Below are 17,930 nucleotides of genomic sequence, written 5' to 3' on the forward strand. Positions count from 1 at the left end.
GAGAAGTTTCTTTCATCACCAGGCAGCAAGGGTGAAAATTCATGGTAAAATCAAAAAGATGCTGATTTAGCATGGAGACACAGTACAGCCTCCATACTAGCACCCTGTGTTCAGGCATAGACCCAACTGACAATCTAGTGACTGCTAACAGAGCCAGACAGCCAACTTCCACTGTAATTTGGACTCATATATTTAAGCCACCTAGGGACCAAATACACACTTCATTTTTGTTTGGACTCATAACCTGCAGATTTTGGGGACTGGTTTATAGGCTGCCTGGGACAGTGCAGGCATTGGTGATTTATAAAGTGTGCTGTATTAGATAGGAGGGGAATGCGAGGCTGTTAATTGAGGAGTTCCAACCCCTACTTATAACAAACAGCCATTAACTAGTAAAAAAAATTCAGAACTGCTTGTTTAACTGTTTTCCTCATTTCACAGTGTCCATTTTAAATCCCATGTGGTGTCGGGTGGAACGTGAGGGAAATGGTTTGGGCTCCAGCCTGAATAGAAGCACACCAAACCCATGGCTTGTGTTCATAACTTAATAGGGCCACAAGCTGGAAATCTCTCCCATCCACATATTAACAACAAACAGGGTGGCAGAAACTGATCAAGCTTCAGCTCTGACTCTGGTTCCAGTGCTTGCCCTGATGCCAGTTCAATGCAAGCATTGGCAGATGCTCCAGACCGGATTCTGGTGACCCAGACTTGAGCTGCGTCCACACTGCAAAAATGTCTGGACTTTGACCCACATCACTGTGGGACTCGTACTCCAACCCACTCCCCTAACAGGATCCAGTGGACCAAGTCCAGAGGAGTTCCAGGCCCAAGTCAGACTGATTTCTGTGTGGAGGGAAGTGGAAGCTTGGGCTTATACCCGAGTCACAGCCAGGGCTTAGTGTTCCATATAGACATACTCTGGGAGTTTTACCATGGACTTCAATGGGAGCAGAGTTTAGGCAATGATGAGCACTTCAGAAAACCCAACACTTGCTGTTTAAAAAAAATGCACATTTGTCACATCTATAAAGAGAACTAAGTGTTGTTTGTGGAATGTTTACACTTAAGGTTGTTTCCTCTCTTTGCATGTAGAACCAGCTACTTTTTTAGATTTCAGAGAGCCAAACTGTGGCAAATACCAGCTGGTCCAAGTAGCAGCTGGTACTGAGTCTCAATACCAAATGGTGAGTTGTATAAGGTCTGGTATAGTCTTTAGGATGGTGCCACTGTAGTTGGTCTATTCCATTAGCTGTTGTGCAGAGGCCCACTTCTCCACCTGCCTCTGCTCCCTTTGGGGTGCTCTTTGACCCCCATACCATGCTAACAAAGTAGTCCCTGTGCTCCACGAACCATAGGGACTGCAGTTGTGACAGATCTTTGCATGGGCCACACAAAAAGGTGGGGGCATTTGCAAGCTTGAGGGTGCTGCCAGTGATTGGAAAAGCCACATTAAAGTGACAAACCACAGAAAATTAATTGCTCTCCTATTAAAATAAATCAATATTTAGGTTTTAACAGGACAGTTGTAATTGCTCTAGCCACTTTGCTGAGATGATTTTGCAGCTTTAAAGTACTCCCTCAATTCACAGCCAGAGGTAAGAATATGGCAGTAAAAGGTCACAGAGTTCTCACAACTTTTGTTATTTGACTGTCTCATAATGTAGTAACCTAAAAAAAAGTGCCCAAAATAACTAATGGGGCTACAGGAACTAAAAGCCCCACTTCCTCCTTACCAGCAGCCCTCACTCTCATGTCTCCTACTTTTCTAATGCAATCAGATTTTCAACATTAAAAAATTGGGGGACCAGGGAGAGGTGTCCTGGGAAAGGATTTTGGTGAGGGATGAGAGAAGCTAATGGGGACAATGGAGGAAAAGAGCCCTCCTTCTTTCCCCAGCTCCTTAACTCCCCACCCCTCTTTCCACACTGAAAAGTTGTGACATTTTACAGTAAGAACAGGAGTGGATTAAACAGTTTCCACTCTCTATGACTGTCAGTTTTCTTCCAATTCCAGCATCTAACTTCTCTCTCACCCACTCCAAGGTAGCTCCTATCCTACCAGCTTCCACTCACCCTTCATCCACACATACCACCATTCACCCACACTCAACCCATCACCTCGTCCCAGCTACACAGCCCCCTAAATCTTCACTACCTCCAACACAACACTCACTGCTCAAAACACCTCAACCAACCACACCCAACATTTAGCTCCTCCCTCATACCCTACCTTAGAATATCCACCTTTCCTTCCCAACTTTATCATAGTTCAGAACCCTTCTTCCCAGCTCTTAACTCCCCCCACAGCACCATGCTTCAGGACACCTTCCTCTTCCCACCCTCCCCAAGCTCACAACTCCTCCCATCTCATGCTCAGAAACCCCTCTTCCCCACCCTCAGGTTCTTTATCCTTCCACTCCAACCTTCTGGCTCAGAATCCTTCTTCCTCCTACTTGATACACAGCAAATAAACCATCATTGAATCATAGAAGATTAGGGTTGGAAGAGACCTCAGGAGGTCATCTAGTCCAACCCCCTGCTCAAAGCAGGATCAACCCCAACTAAATCATCCCATCCAGGGCTTTGTCAAGCCGGGCCTTAAAAACCTCTACAGATGGAGATTGCACCACCTCCCTAGGTAACCAATTCCAGTGCTTCACCACCCTCCTAGGAGAAATAGTTTTTCCTAATATCCAACCTAGACCTCCCCCAGTGCAACTTGAGATCATTGCTCCTTGTTCTGTCATCTGCCACCACCTTGAACAGCCTAGCTCCATCCTCTTTGGAACCCCCCTTCAGGTAGTAGAAGGCTGACATCAAATCCCCCCTCATTCTTCTCTTCTGTAGACTAAATAAACCCAGTTCCCTCAGCCTCTCCTCGTAAGTCATGTTCCCCAGCCCCCAATCATTTTCACTGCCCTCCGCTGGACTCTCTCCAATTTGTCCCCATCCTTTCTGTAGTGGGGGGCCCAAACTGGACTCCAGATGTGGCCTCACCAGTGCCAAATAGAGGGGAATAATCACTTCCCTCAATCTTCTGGCAATGCTCCTATTAATGCAGTCCAGTATGCTGTTAGCTTCCTGGCGACGAGGGGACACTGCTGACTCATATCCAGCTTCTCATCCACTGTAATCCCCAGGTCCTTTTCTGGAGAACTGCCGTTCTCCAGAACAACCATTGCTGGGCTTGAAGAAGCAGAGGTAGCATGTGGGGATTGTAGCTGCAGGAAGCATGTGTCCCTAGATACTGTGCAACTAATCTTAATTACCCCCACAAAGGCCTGCAATAGCGCTTTCCCTTTGCAGCCTGCAGTCAACACGCTGTAGGGACTCCAGGTAAGGTGAGACAGGTGGACTGCAGCCACCAAAGCTTCCAGGGAGAGGGGAAGACCCAATCATACCAGGAATTGCGCATTGGCAGTGGATGGAACTTCAGTACAGCAGCCATAATACAAATGCTAAACAGCGTGTATAATATTGCTAATAACTGGCGAGTTACTGATATGTCTCAGCCTCACCATATCCTAGCATCCAGTGGTCCTTGGTTTTGGTATTTTAAGTGGATTATAAACTGCAAATTATAAATGAAGAATAAATGTAACTATGCTTCATTTAGATTCAATGAATTTCAAAGGCACGTGCCAACAGTGCTATGTACCATTTCAATAAACTTTGTTCAAATATAAAGCCAATGGAATCCAATTAAGTAATTTCTCCTGTACATCCTTTAAATTCTTAGGTATTCATAAGCTGATTAAAATTCGTTCTTGAAAATGTTTCCATGTAAAGGATTGTCCTTTGCTTAAAAACTCATGAAACCAGACAAAAACTGCATATTGGTAACTATATTTTAAACCAAAAAAATCTTCACATAATAAATACATCTTATGCACATTAACTTCAAATTTACTTCAGAAAGCTATTTACAATATAAATAATTATAAATGGGAACACTTTGCAAGATATTGTTAACATAGCTAAATTGTGTTTCCTACATTACATTCCAAAGGAAAACTTCAAATTACAGATGTTATGCTACAGTGTCACTAGAACCTATACATTGCAAGGCATGGCATTTGAAATGTTGGCAATCTTTGTCTTTTTTCATAAATATAATCCATTGGGTTTGGGGAGCTGGGGTTTGTTTGGGTTTTTTAAATATGCTGGTCAAAACAAATATGAACATGTCATTATTTCTGAAGTGCCTTTTTCTAGTTTTATGTGCTGAAATACTTACCATTGGGGAAAAAATTACAGTGCTTTAAAAGAACTTTTCCCCATTGACTTTATTTATTTAGAAATGGAACTGCTGTACTGTTTTATAATGTGTTAATGAGATTATTTTGTGTGTTTCCAAACTTCCTACCTTTGTAGAGTCTAAGAGCAAAATCACATGCACTCAAAATTTCAATAAATAAAAATGTTAAAAAATTGTATTTTAAACCCTAGAATCCTATGTTTACCATTTGAAAGGAGAGGTTAAGTAGTGGATACAACCAGCCAAAAAACCTTTGTTTCTTCCTATAATGCCTATATGTTTGATCTTTCCTTTCAAGTATAGTCTCATGGCAGGAGCCATAAATTAACCTTCTTTCAGAAAGGGGTGCATTCTTACCAGTTGGAGCCAAGATTTATCCACACAACCATTGTGTGCATGCACTGAACACCATAGTTAAATTTCCTCGCATGTAATTTTTCACTGTCAGACACTCCAAGGATGCTTTTGGGGAAAGGGAGCTGCACTGTCACTCATCATACTGCAGAAAATTCTACTTAATTTTCCTTGTCCAAAATAATAATTCCCTTTGGAGCATTGAGCAGTAAAAATATTTTGCTAATCCATGAGCTCCGGGTGCCTTATTCACAACAAACTGAATGATGTATATGGTACCAGAGTAATAGTACAGCACTGTTGGGGTTTTTTTAAGTGCAGACACTCCGATTACTTAATAGCCATTTTTAATAAAACAGTATATAAAATAAATGTTCTAGTTACCTGAATAGCACAGTCTGGATTACTTTGGGGCTAACCAGCATGCGGATGTGTGTGGAAATAAATTCCTCAACCCTGTTCTTACCGAAGTCAATAGCAAAACTTCCATTTCCTTCAATAGGAACAGGATACAACCCTATGCTGCTATGTGTACATTTAAGAGAATTCCATGGATAAACCTGAATTGAAATACTTTTGCTACCAGACAATAACCATAACTGCCTCCAAAATACCCACAACTGGGCCTGATCCTAGAATTGTTTGGTGAACAGGAACCCCAATTGAAGCCAAAGGGAACTTTCACGTGGAAGGTCTGAAGCCACATTCTGATAGCCAGGAGTTAGCTGAATTTTGGCGCTACAATTAAAAGTTGGTGTTTCTGCAGCAGACAGTCAGCTTTTCCAGTGCATCCATGCCTTTGGCAGAAATACCACACAAAGCCATTTCCTGAACACTTTGGGGGCTTCTCAAATCCTTTCGGATAAATGGTGGTTCAGGTAATCCTGAAAATTATTGAATAAGTGCTTCATGCCAGGAGAGATACAACTGAACTTCAGATAAGAGGAGGGCTTTGTGGAGTAAATAGTGTTGGATAAATAGGATTTTAAATGTACTACACTGAGTGGTAGTACTTGTGGGAACATCATCAAAAAAGTAAGTTGGCTACTCCCCAGAAGTAGCCAACTGCAAAATGTCCTTGGGCTTTGGCACCCGCCAATGTTCACCGCTGCCCACATTTTTCTAAATGTATTCAAAGCATGTATAGAAAAAACAATCTGCATTAGTAGTACATGCCATTTGGGGGGCATTTCCCTTTACAGTTTTCATAGTTACATCTTCCAGGTGCACAAAAAAACTAGAGCCAAATCACTAGGAGCCAGATTCTGCTAGACTAGCACTTTACTCCACAGATATATCCATTGAAATCAATAGGACTGCTTGAGGAGTAAGGTTTCTTACTCTAAGTTAAGAATTTGTATAAGCTTGTGGCCTTAAACTTGTACACTATGCCCACTGAGTGCAACTGTATATAAATGAGAGACAGTTCCATTCTTTTCTTAACATCAAATAAAGACATAGAAGGCCTAATCCACAGCCCACTGAATTCAATGAAAAGACTCCCATTGGGTTCAACAAGCTTTTGATAAGGGTCATAAGCAGTTTGCAGTTTTATTAGCATATTCACTTGGTGTTATGTTTGTTGACATAATGCTATTACGATATAAAATGCTAGCATACTACAGTGCAATCAGTATAGTATTAGTTGCACTTGTGGAACTGAAATATACCCTAAAATGTCTCAGATATAAAGTGATACCAATGACCTAATATGATACATTTGAAAAATATCAAAGCAAATACTGTATCTTGTATTTTCAAATTTTCCAAAATTGCTCATCTCTTTTTTTTTTAAACATACATTCCTTGAAGGATGTTGAGGATTTTTACATTTTATCACTGAGGTTAAGTGGGGAGTTGAACTAAATATGAAGTTCATTAAAAGTATGTCATACAATAAGCACTGATGTCATGAACAAGTGTAAGCTTTGTGCCCTACAGGAAAGTACATGTTATACCACTTGCAGTAATGAATGCTACAGTTAGGGTTGCAAACTGACTTTCATTTAGTATCAAGCAGGATATAGTGTGCTGCAGGTCCCTGTGCTTACATAATAATTATACTTACAATTAATTTGTAATACTTTTTCAAAATCACATTAAAAGCTCCTTGCCAGCTTTGGAGTACAGAGAAAATTGTTCCCTTCAAGCTGGCCCTTTAAGGGAGCAGGATGGCCAACCAGATAGCCCGTAACAGGCAAGTGCCTCCAGTCAATGACAATGATACACTAAGGAGGAGCAATAGTTGCTTCCATCTTGCATGGGGAATGAGCAAGTGTTCGTCTTGCTTGTCTTACAACATGGCTGCAGGTGAAGGGCACCAGATCACTGTATTGATATTTTAAATATTATATTTATTACATTGCACCTTCCTGCATTTGCCATTTTAGTGAAATGAAACTATGGAAAATCTCAGCATAGGAGAAATTTAATTTAACAATAGTTGTTTGGAAACTTTTATTCTATATGGGATCACAGTAAATAGTAACAGAGAATCTTTATTGCATAGCTTACTTGCTTTTTTTAAAATGAAGAATATATATAAACAAACTGTTAGAAGTACAGTCATTTATGAAGGTGCCTTTCATACTGTAATCTAGTATAATATTCATATTTACTTAGAGTCACTTTTGTAATGTACTGCAGTATGCCAAGGGACATATGATAGCATGTATTTCTATTCTGTTTTACTCAGCAAGTCACACTTTAATACTGTACAATGAGTCTCCAAATAAAAAGTTAATACTATTCATAGGTGTAAACTAAATAAAGATGTATCCAGAACTAGACTTATCAAAAATACCCTCTCATTCCTAACTTTTTAGGAATATATAAAATCGTTAGGCTGAAAGAAATCCATTTTGATCCATCCACCCCTTTAAGTTAGCAGTTGTTAGCATTTTCCCCAACAGCATTAAATATTTGCCTTGTTTTTTATCTTTTTTAAAAATTATTTATACTAGCTGCTTCTGTTTATGACCTTTATAGTTCATTCAACTTATTAGGTTTCATTTAATATAATTCTCTCCAAATTTGTTTTGTTCTCATTTTTCCTTGGCTAACATATAATGCCCTTTGGCTCTTATATCGGCTAATAATTCAAATAACCTTATACTGTTATCTCACCTCTCTTCCATGCAGAACTTTGTGCACATCAGTGACATTCCCTCTAAATCTTTCCTTTTCCAAAGATAACCCAGTTTATTTAAACACTTATTAGATCTCTTTCATTCTCTTTATCTTTCTGCTTTGTGTTCTGCTCTACCTTTTCTATTATAAGCTTTAGATAATAAAGGCCAAATTGTAACATCTTTCTCTTCTGGAAGAGTACAGTATCTTTCACTATGAATGATCACACTGAAGTCAAATGGGATTGCTTGTGATGTAAGAGTATCACAATCTGCCTCAAAGTGATCAGAACTGTATACATCAGTATTCCAAATTGGCTATGTGATTTTTTCGGTTTTCAAGTAAATCTCTACTTGGTGACCCAGATTATTATTATTTTGCTACTGATTAGCCATGCTTTGGAGATTGATACTTTTGTAATCTATCCAAACTCTCCGAGCAACCTTCTACTTGGTGGACTGTGTTTTATGACCATTGAAAGTAAAATTCCGTACATCTATCTTCTTTACATTACAAATTAAGCCATTCTGTAGTGCTCATCTCATTTTTATAACATCCCCCCTCCCCTTGGCCATACTCTAGGTTGGTATAATCAGAAGGGGCCTGGTCCAGCTCCCACTGAAATCATTTGAAGAAGGATTGTGCCAATGACTGTTACTATGATCTTCCCTAGTTGCCCTTTTAAGTGCAGGTGTTATATTAGCTCATCTCCAGTCCAACAGTATCTCCCTGATCATGAGGTTTTAAAATATATTTACTTACCTCATTTGACACATCTCTTAATCTAGGGCAGGTCCATGCAGGCCCAGATGCTGTAGTCAGTCATCAGACACTGGGGTTTCTTATTCCCCATATTCTCTCAAGACCCTGATTTTTCCTGTAGTATCTTTTCTCTCTTCCCCTGGTTACTATATGACTGTTCCTGACATCTCTTCCCTATTTTCCTTTGTGAACAAGACAAGAATGTATGCTTTTTTTCAAAATCACACCCATCACTTCAGTCAACAGGTTACCTCTTCCAACTTTGAGTCCTTACAATCTCCTTCACTTTCTTAATGAGCCCAAAGATTTTCTCTGAATTTATCACAGTCACCCTGCAGTCTTCACTTTATCTGTCTTTGTCTCTTATATGATTCCATTAATATAGTTGTGTTTTATAGTCCTTACAGCCAAATTTCCAGTAATTTTATGCAGTTCCTCCTATGGTTCTAACTCACTCCTGATTAGCTCAGCCACTTGGAACTCACAGCATATTTATTGTTACATGGTATACATCACTATATGAGATTAAACTAATTCATCTTGGACCACTCTCTATTTCAGCTCCTTTCCCCCCTTTCCCTTCACTAATTTGCTTCCCTTTCACTTTACCAGACATCTCATGCACTCATCCAGAATGTGATCACAGTTCAAAGTATCTTCCCGTTACAATCATCTATTCTCAAAACCAGGCTGAGAAATCCCCCCTTTCTGATTCCTTCTTTTAAATATTGCATGAGCAAGCAGTCCAGTAGCCAGTCATAACTATGTTGCTCAATTTATGTCGTTCAAGTCCAGCAAGTGTGTAACTATGCGTGTGGCTATTCAAGAAAGTAATAATTTTGAAGATCTCTCTCTCTCTTTTCCTTTTGGCTAGTCCTGGACACTTTACACCACTAAGCAACATAACATGGCTAGAGTTTAGCAAATAAACAAATCAGTTAACGTACCCATTTTATGTGTATTTTGAAAAGATATATGATCCACATTTTTGCATGTAAAGAATGCATAGCTGTTTTGGTGACTAAGACCTGTGGGGCACATGCAATTCAGAGAGTCGGCCCTTGGCAGTATTTTCATCAACTGACTCCAACACAATATGCATGAATTGCTCAGCCGGCCTGCCACAATGTGCTCCCAACACAGACCTCCTCTATCTTCTTTTCTATATAATGTGGCAGCAACTTTGATTTTAGCTCCATTCACTATAACCCTGAATGCCAATTCCTTTTTTTTTTTTTTTTTTTTTTTTTTTTACAGTAACATGTCAACTCACTCATCCCCAGTACCTTAGGTTACTCTGTCTAGTGCAGTGTGGTATATCAAATGCTGGTAACAACAAGGGCATTAAAACTTATATATCTTCCAATTATATTTCAAAGATTTTTTTAGAGCACAAAATATTTTAGAAAAAACATCAGCTTCCATTGGTTATTATAACGGATGTCCCCTTGTGTCCTTGTGCTGGATCTTGCTGCATCCTTAAGTGAGAAGTCACATCAAAGTGTGATCCATTACAGCCCAAGGAATAGTTTCTAATGGTTTCACTGTCATATAGATGCTCCAGAGCATATCCAGTTAACGTGTAAGCATGCTTGTCAAAGTACTGCCTGTGTGAAGTGTAATAGTTTGGAGAAGCTGCTGGATGGTCCGCTGTGGCTTGATGAGGGGACATGTCTGAATGCAGGTAGTCTTTAGCTAGTATCAAACTAGATTTAGAAATGCGGTCGGAATTTGGGCTACTTATCCTAGACAATGTTGTGGGGCTGTTGTCATAGTCATTTTCATGTGGGCTCATAAGCTTTCCATCTCGTTGCTGGATGTGTTCACAAGGAGAGGTGTTGGCAACTGTAGGAACACGGCAGACATCCCCTGTCAACTGTTGTGGCTGGTAGTTTGCAAAACAAATAGAGTGCTTTTTCCCTGCTCCATTAATGGAGACCAGCTGATCAGGGGTTGTTTTCTGTAGCTGAAGCCTGTTTTCTTCCTCTTTAATCATTTGTTGGGTAGCTCTTATTAGCGTTTCAATTTTGCTGGGCTCATGTGGACTACTTTGATACTGCTCAGTACGGTATCGGTCTCCTGATTCACTAGCAGAACCAGGATCTGGGGAGCTAACAACACTGTCCTCATCCCAGTGTCCTCTCCCTGCAGAACAGATAAAGAAAGGGAACAAGTCATCAGTTTTGGTTTGTATGTGGATCTCAGAAAGAAGGTAAACAATCTAAAGTCCTCTTTTTAATGCAATGATGGATTGTGTTGGTCTTTCTGGTTATTGTTTGCTTTACAGTATCACCTGGAGACCCAAACTGAGATAAGTGCCCCATTGTGCATAAAAGACAGTCAGTCCCTGACACAAAAAGTAGACAAGAGTCAATGTAAGTACTATTATCTCCATTTTTCAGATGGGGAACAGAAGCAAAGGTTAAGTGGCTTCCCCGAGGTCACAAAAGAAGCCTAGAGAAGAGCCAGGAATTCCAAACAGGTCCCTGAAACCCAGTCAAGTGCTTTAACCTCAAGACCATTCTTCCTACCACATAAGTGTTGTTCTCAAAATAGGCCAATTGAGCTAATTGACCCAAACGTATGTGCTTGAGCTCTTAATGCAATATTTCTTCTGCAAAGGATATAAAACATCAGTTGGGCACAAAACTGCAATTCAGGCTTTCTGAGTTCTAGTCCTGGGTCTAACGCCACTAGCCTTGATTTAACCAATGTACATTTACCACCCTCACCTGTAATATGCAGGTAATGCTACTTCTTCAGAGGGGTGATCTGAGGAGAAAGTCTCCTTGATCAGATTTTGAATCTAAAGGCCTGATTTTCAATGATGGTCTGTAATTTCAGGGTGTAATTAGCACCTCCAGTGAATGACAAGTAGAGCTGGCAGCACTTGGCTGTCTAAGTACCTTTTTGCATTGAGAAAATCAGAAAGTGGATTGAGGCTCATCTGAAAATCAGGCCCACAAAAGGCTATATACATTTTTATTCTTCTTATTATTATTAGACTTTGCCCTTTTAACCCCTTCTGTGCTTTAAGATGTCGGTAAAGTATATTATGAATCCAGACACTGGGTTTTTATGTGGTCTTACATACCACATTATACATGCTACCTGGCAATAAAAAAGAGAAACAACAAAACAGTTGCCTTTGTGTTCATAGATATAGCAAGTTAGCGCTGTACTTTGTTTTGTAATGCAAGAATATTTGTTGTCTCAAACCTTTAGAATAGGAAATTTAACCATGCTTACCTGAAGTTTCCCTTTCTTCAAGTAATAAGGCCCACAGATCTGCTACAGGGAGCATTCAAGTAGGCATGCAGTAGAGTGGGTGGAACCAGACCCATCCATCACTGGCAGGAGGGGAGTAACCCTACCCCTGAAGAACCTAACAACTGAAAGAATTTCCATAGCCACGGAGGATAATACCCAACTACAGAGACAATATAATAATGGAACTGGTAAAACACCTGCTAATATGCATGTCCATTGCAGAGCCCAAGAAGGACTTCTGCAAATTACTGAATGCTGTGTTTTGCCTCAGCTTATATAAACAATATTGTCTGGTTGGGAGGGCAGGATCTGTGGACCTTTATTACTCAAAGAAAGAAAATTTTCAGGTAAACACAAATAAATTTTTCTATTCTTCTTTGTATTAAGGTCCACATATCTGTAAGAATGGGATGTTATCACCAGTGTGCCTCTAGTGTGGGTGATAAAGTTAATAACTGTGGGCAAATATTATATACACTCCACTCTCAGCGCATAGCTGGGATACTGTGCTGTGGAGCACTGCTGAAGGCAACATCAGTTAGCTGTATGCCCATCACCATAGTATCCAAGCACCTCACAATATTAATTTATCCTTAATATACACTTCCGAAACAGGGAATTATTATTTGTCTGTACTGCAGCAGCACTCAGAGGACCCAGTCAGGATTAGGACTCCATTGTGCTGGTCACTGTACAAAGAATAAAGAGAAGATAGTCCTTTCTCAAAGTTCTTAACATTAATATCCCCATTTTATAGATGGGGAACTGAAATTTAGCAAAATTACCGACCAGATTCTGAGCAGCCCCTTATCTCCCAAATGCGCCCATTGGCTTCACGTGGATGCTTATGGAGAAAGCCTTCAATGTGAGTGAAGGTATCAGAATTTGTCCCAAATGGATTATTTGTGTAAGTGTTCATCCTCAAGGGTAAGTGGCTCAAAATCTAGCCCTAAGTAACTTGCCCGAGGTCACACAAGAAGTCAGAGTTTTTCTCTGCCCAAGACGACAGTAGCTTTGCCTTTTCTGGTTCTTACTTGTTTAGAAAAGACTTGGTGGATATACTATCTGTCGTGGCCAATATACGCCCATTGTTCATGGAGAGAACCAGTTGCCTACGTCCATAACAAATAGTTCTGAGCTCTCATGCTGTACATCTTCTGTCAGGGCCATGTCAGGGGTCTGGATTGTCGGTGACCCCTCAAAGAAGTGCCCTATTCTTCCCGGCTGGCAGCATTGTCATAACTGTGTCTGATTTATGAAGCACTTTTCCCACTTTCACTGATGGGTGGGATAATTTGGAATATGGAAGGGACTGAAGAAAATTCTGGAGAGTTCTCAGTTTGTCTGTGGTCCACTGTAGTGTATCTATGCACAATGCTATCATGCCCAGGAGGAACATGAATGACTGTACTAGAGGCACTGTAGTACAACTGACTTCCTGTATGAGTGTTTACAGTTTGTCTTGCCACTCCTCCAAAAATATCACCCTATGCTTATTTGGAATCCAAATCTTACACTGAGCATCTAGGATCACTTTAGCTCTGGATGGGACCCTGAGGAAGGGATAAATATGGTTCCCTTCTTGTTTGAGAGCTATTATTAGGACCATTAGTGTCTTTGCACACTATCCAAAAGGTAAGGACTTGTGTTGGAAGTGATGTTATCCTTTGACATAGCATGATAACTTTCTGTGGGATGGTAATGGTAGAATATGGACTTATGTACCTTTCGGCTACAAGCAACAGAAAATTATTGCTGATTATTGCTAGGATGAATTTCAGAGTCTCCATCTTGAATTTCCATTATTTTTAAATGTGTTCAAATGTTTAAAATCCAGCACTTCGCTGCTTCTGCCCAATCTCTTTATAACTCTTTTTGAACAGGATGGAGCATAGGTCTTTGCCCTCTTCGTAAGAGGAGACTGATTCTATAGCCCCTTATGTATACGGAGAAGGTGTAAATAGCTTTTTCCTCTCCCATTTCTTTCCTGGAAAGGTTGAGTTAGAGTAGAAAATGAATCTGTGTCTAGGTCTCTTATGAAATTCTAATGAGTATCTCTTCTGGAGAGGTCCAGGACATGTTTATCCAATATGAACAGTGGCCATTGTTCTGCACACTGGAAAGGATATGACATTAAGGAGGCTGGATATTGTCTGATAAACTACAACTTCCTCCAATCTGTTCTCTCTCTCTCTACTGTACTGGTTTTCCCTCTAGTTGTACAAAGAAAGGCTTTTTAATATTTGAAATGTGGCTTTTTCCCTCTTCTTTACTGCCTGCCAAAGGCTAATGTTCTTTTGTCTTCTCCAAATACTCTACTCCCCCACCCCCTCCGGGAGTTTGTCAGTTCTCCAAAATGCATTCCGAGAGAGTATTTTGAAACACATGAGAGATGTTCTCTTGCACTTGTGCTTTCTACAAGGGAAACCAGAAGCAGAACATTGTATTGTAACCTATTGTTCTTGTTGAGAAATGTAGTGCATCAAGTGATGCATCTAAAACCAATTTTGTCACCAAGTAGATTTTTCAGACAAAGGGCCCTAGAACACAAATTTCGTTGGTCTTAAGGAGAATGAGATGCTAAAACATATCTGTCCATGAAAAGGTAGAGCAGGCAAAATATTTGGAGGCAGTTGAAGCCCTCAAGGTTGGCCAAACTGGCCTCATAATTTCTTCTAAGGCATGAATCAACTGTCCAGTCCACAGAACCCTTGGAAGAAAATCCCCCTTTGTGGGGATTGCTGTGTCCTTTACAAGAAAGAAAAGAGCTGAGTTCATTTGGGGGAGAAACACCACGTTTTATGTAGACAAAGGTACTTTTTAGAACCTTTCGTCTTGTTTGTTTAAACTTTCTTGGCTTTGGAGGAGACACCCATTTCTCCTTAGTGACATCCTCCAGGGCTTCATGAAGAGGGATGTATGGTTCCAGTTTAGATCCAGATGAGAAATATTGTGTGGTCTTTTCTGAGGAGATACAAGAGGTTGATTCCAGTAGTTTGGAAGTATCTTTCCTTGACTCCTTCCGTGCTCTGATCTTCTGATGCTGATCTTTGTGGGGAGTAGATGCGGAGTTGCCACTTGCTATTTCTCCAGCATGGCCTGCCCTGGCACAAGAGGCCTAGGTGACTCCTGCCTGGAATGAACCATTACTGAGGGGCCTGCCCACAAAAAGAGGGGAGAAGTGTAGAAGGCACATTAATTTTGCTTTCCCCTTCTTGCTTTGACCACCATTATTAGCTTGTTCATGGGTGACAATGCACTATCACCACTCAAGTACACCTCAGAAAAAGAGAAGAAAAAAATCACATTCTTACCCAAAGAAGCAGCTCTGGAAGCAAAGTTCAAATGTTTTAAGTCCAGTCAGTTCAAAGGGGGGTTGTTTGGGGAAAGACTGATGCTCTGTAGTAGTGTGGTTTGGAACTGCCTGTCTGCAACTGTGGAGGCAGAATGAAACTGGTAGGTTCTTCAGAACATGGGGCATTCCCCTCCTGATAGTGACGGAGAGGTCTGGTTCTGCCCCCAAAGCTACATGCAGGCTGAAGATCCACTGTAATAGATCTGTGGAGCTTCATACAATGAGGAATTATCTGAAGCATCTGGAATAAAAGTTAAACTAACAAACAAATCAAAACCAAGCTCTATTTTCAGCTTTCTTTGATTGTCTGTGGTAAAAAAGTGATAAATATATTTTTATCGTATCTGTAAGAACTACACTATATCCATAAATAATATTTTACATTACACCATGAGCATGATCACCAACAATTATAACATTAGAAATTGATTTTTTTTATATATATATATATGTCTGTAGCTACTGTGAAATCAACTCACACATCTCGGTTCTCATATTGGGAAGAAAAAGCTAGCTGAACTCATCAGTATCAGCATTAGGGAGCAGAATACAAGGAAGTGCCATAGCTTATCACAAAGAGAAAGCCGCAGAACAATACTAACCAAAGCAAATTAGAGGCCTCTATTCTTCCTTCTCTTTCTTTCAGACTGTATTTCCTTGAATCTGCTATTTCATTTTCTCTCTCTGCATAATTTTTTTCTTATTGGAATGAAACAGTACCTATTCTTTCTGAACTTATAATGCCAGATGCTAAAAGTCAATGGAGCTATGCCAATTTACAAAAGCTGAGGATTTGGCCCTATATAAAGTGCTATCATGGGTTCTTTAGGTAATACCTAGTGGTGCAATCCAGTTCTTTTTTCAATATGCACAATTACTGCAACAATGGACTGCCACAAATAGTCTATAATTATCTCTATGCTTCTCATGGCTTTTTTTTTTTTCGCTAATTTGTATATGAAACATCTGCAGCACAAGGTAGGTTGTGATGGATAACCCTCAAAAAGTTTGGAAGTACAATTTGGTTTGGATAAGCACCTGGTATTCTGAGTGTTTATGTGAATTTTATCTAAACCTCTTGACTCTATCAAATCAAGATCAGGGTTTCTTTTGAAGTTTCCAATACTCCTTGCCTTTACTCTGGCTGGAATTACTTGGAAGAAACTCTTCCTTGAGTTTTTTATCCAGTATATTTACTTCTAGTCCAAGACAGGACCAGTGGAAGGGATCAAAACTTTAAAAAGTAAAAAAAGGGGGAAAAAATATCTCCAATTTTTTTCAAACTACAAAACATATTAAATTTAGGTTTGGTTCTGGATAAAAGTTTGGGTTAGTTCTTATTCTATCCAAACTTGCACAGCCTTCACTCAAGGTAATAAAATACGTATGCTAAGAGCACTTCTTCACATGTTTGCTATGATTTCACTTATTATGTGTTCCTAACTAAATTTCACAGTTAAAAAAATATGGAACAAATAGAATATTTTATTATTTAGGCTAGATCATCAAAACCCAGACTTGCACCTTTACAACTCCCAGTTCATACACATGAACCCTGACTTGAGCACACACATCAGGAGTCACATGTATACAAGTCAGGCATGTTCAAGTCAGTCCTTTGAAATTCTGTCTCTATACTGCAATACCATCATTTCAGCAATTATCTCTTACCATGTATCCTGTGAACTGAAGTGATGTGGGGCATGCTGTTTTCATATGCTTCTCTGCTTTCAGGGGAAGTTTTTGTCAGGGGCAATGCTGAACGAGAACCCCACCAAGTATCCCTTCCAGGCTGCGGTGTGCCCAGGAAATATCTACCAGCCTCACACCTGCCTCCTTCACAGGCCTGAGTATGGAAATGTCTATCATCGGTCAACCTGGAATGGTCAAGTGCAAAACCATAGCAGAGAGAGCTGCGGTCTGAGTACTGTCTATAGGCACAGGAGACGTCATGGTGTTGAGAGCTTGGCCTTTCAGCAGGTTCCATTAATTGTGGAGAGGCAGTATCAGTTAGTGGACTTCCACCCCATTGGCTCTCATGGTCAGATTCAGATCTTTCTGTGTGAAATCCAGAATACTGTAACACAAAAGGAAAGGCAGAGGCATAACTAAACCAGAACAAGACAACATAAGCAACTAGACTGGGGGAAAGGTTGCTCTTCTTCTGATGGGGACACATCTCACAGTCTTTTCCTGTACAGCATTCTGTGATGAGCCCATACCCAACAAGGCAGACATTAGAAAAGTCTGAAAACATTCCCCTCTCCCCTTTAAAAAGCCCTCTTATGACTTGTAAAGTCTAGCTCACCAAATTCAACACTGATGTTCAATAGTTCAATACTTCAGCTCCCTTCTTCCATTCAAAAGCAGTTTTAAAATGGATTGAAATAACCTCTCGCCCTGGACACGTGCTCATCTCCAAACCAAAATTGAACCTGTTTTGAAATTCCTATTTCATGATCCCTATCCCTTCCACATATCTCGCTTTCTCACCTGTGGTGGCAGGTCTTCTCAGAGTTTCCTTTCTCACCCACTGCTGATGGAAAGGAAGGTTCCGGGGCACTCAGGGATTTCAAAATACTGTGGAGAAAAGCTCCAGAGTGCTCCTAAATTTTAAAGCAGTGGATCAGCAGGACCCCAAAGGGCTACACTCCCCTCCTGCATGAAAGCAAGGAAACAAACTACTGGAGACTATTTACCAGAAGCGGAGACTATTTACCAGAGCAGGGGAAGAGGGTTATCTGGTCACCCCCGCTTGAGAATAGTACTGAATGGTGGGGGAGGAGAGCACAAAAGGCAG

General features: G+C 40.3%; 1 protein-coding gene across 4 annotated transcripts in view; it reads right to left on the reverse strand.

Moving 5' to 3' along the window:
• Positions 1-3,832: 3,832 nt before the first annotated feature.
• SIM1 (SIM bHLH transcription factor 1) overlaps positions 3,833-17,930 on the reverse strand; it is a 64,415-nt gene continuing 50,317 nt past the window's right edge. For all 4 annotated transcript variants that reach the window (XM_037894523.2, XM_037894525.2, XM_037894524.2 and 1 more), the window contains 2 exons: positions 16,802-17,207; positions 3,833-10,650 (listed from right to left, as the gene is read on the reverse strand). In XM_037894523.2, coding sequence (XP_037750451.1) covers positions 9,920-10,650; positions 16,802-17,207 — 1,137 coding nt within the window. In that variant the 3' untranslated portion in view covers positions 3,833-9,919. The remainder of the gene's footprint in view (positions 10,651-16,801; positions 17,208-17,930) is intronic.

The sequence above is a fragment of the Chelonia mydas genome, chromosome 3 (assembly GCF_015237465.2).
Source record: "Chelonia mydas isolate rCheMyd1 chromosome 3, rCheMyd1.pri.v2, whole genome shotgun sequence".
Classification (NCBI taxonomy): domain Eukaryota; kingdom Metazoa; phylum Chordata; order Testudines; family Cheloniidae; genus Chelonia; species Chelonia mydas.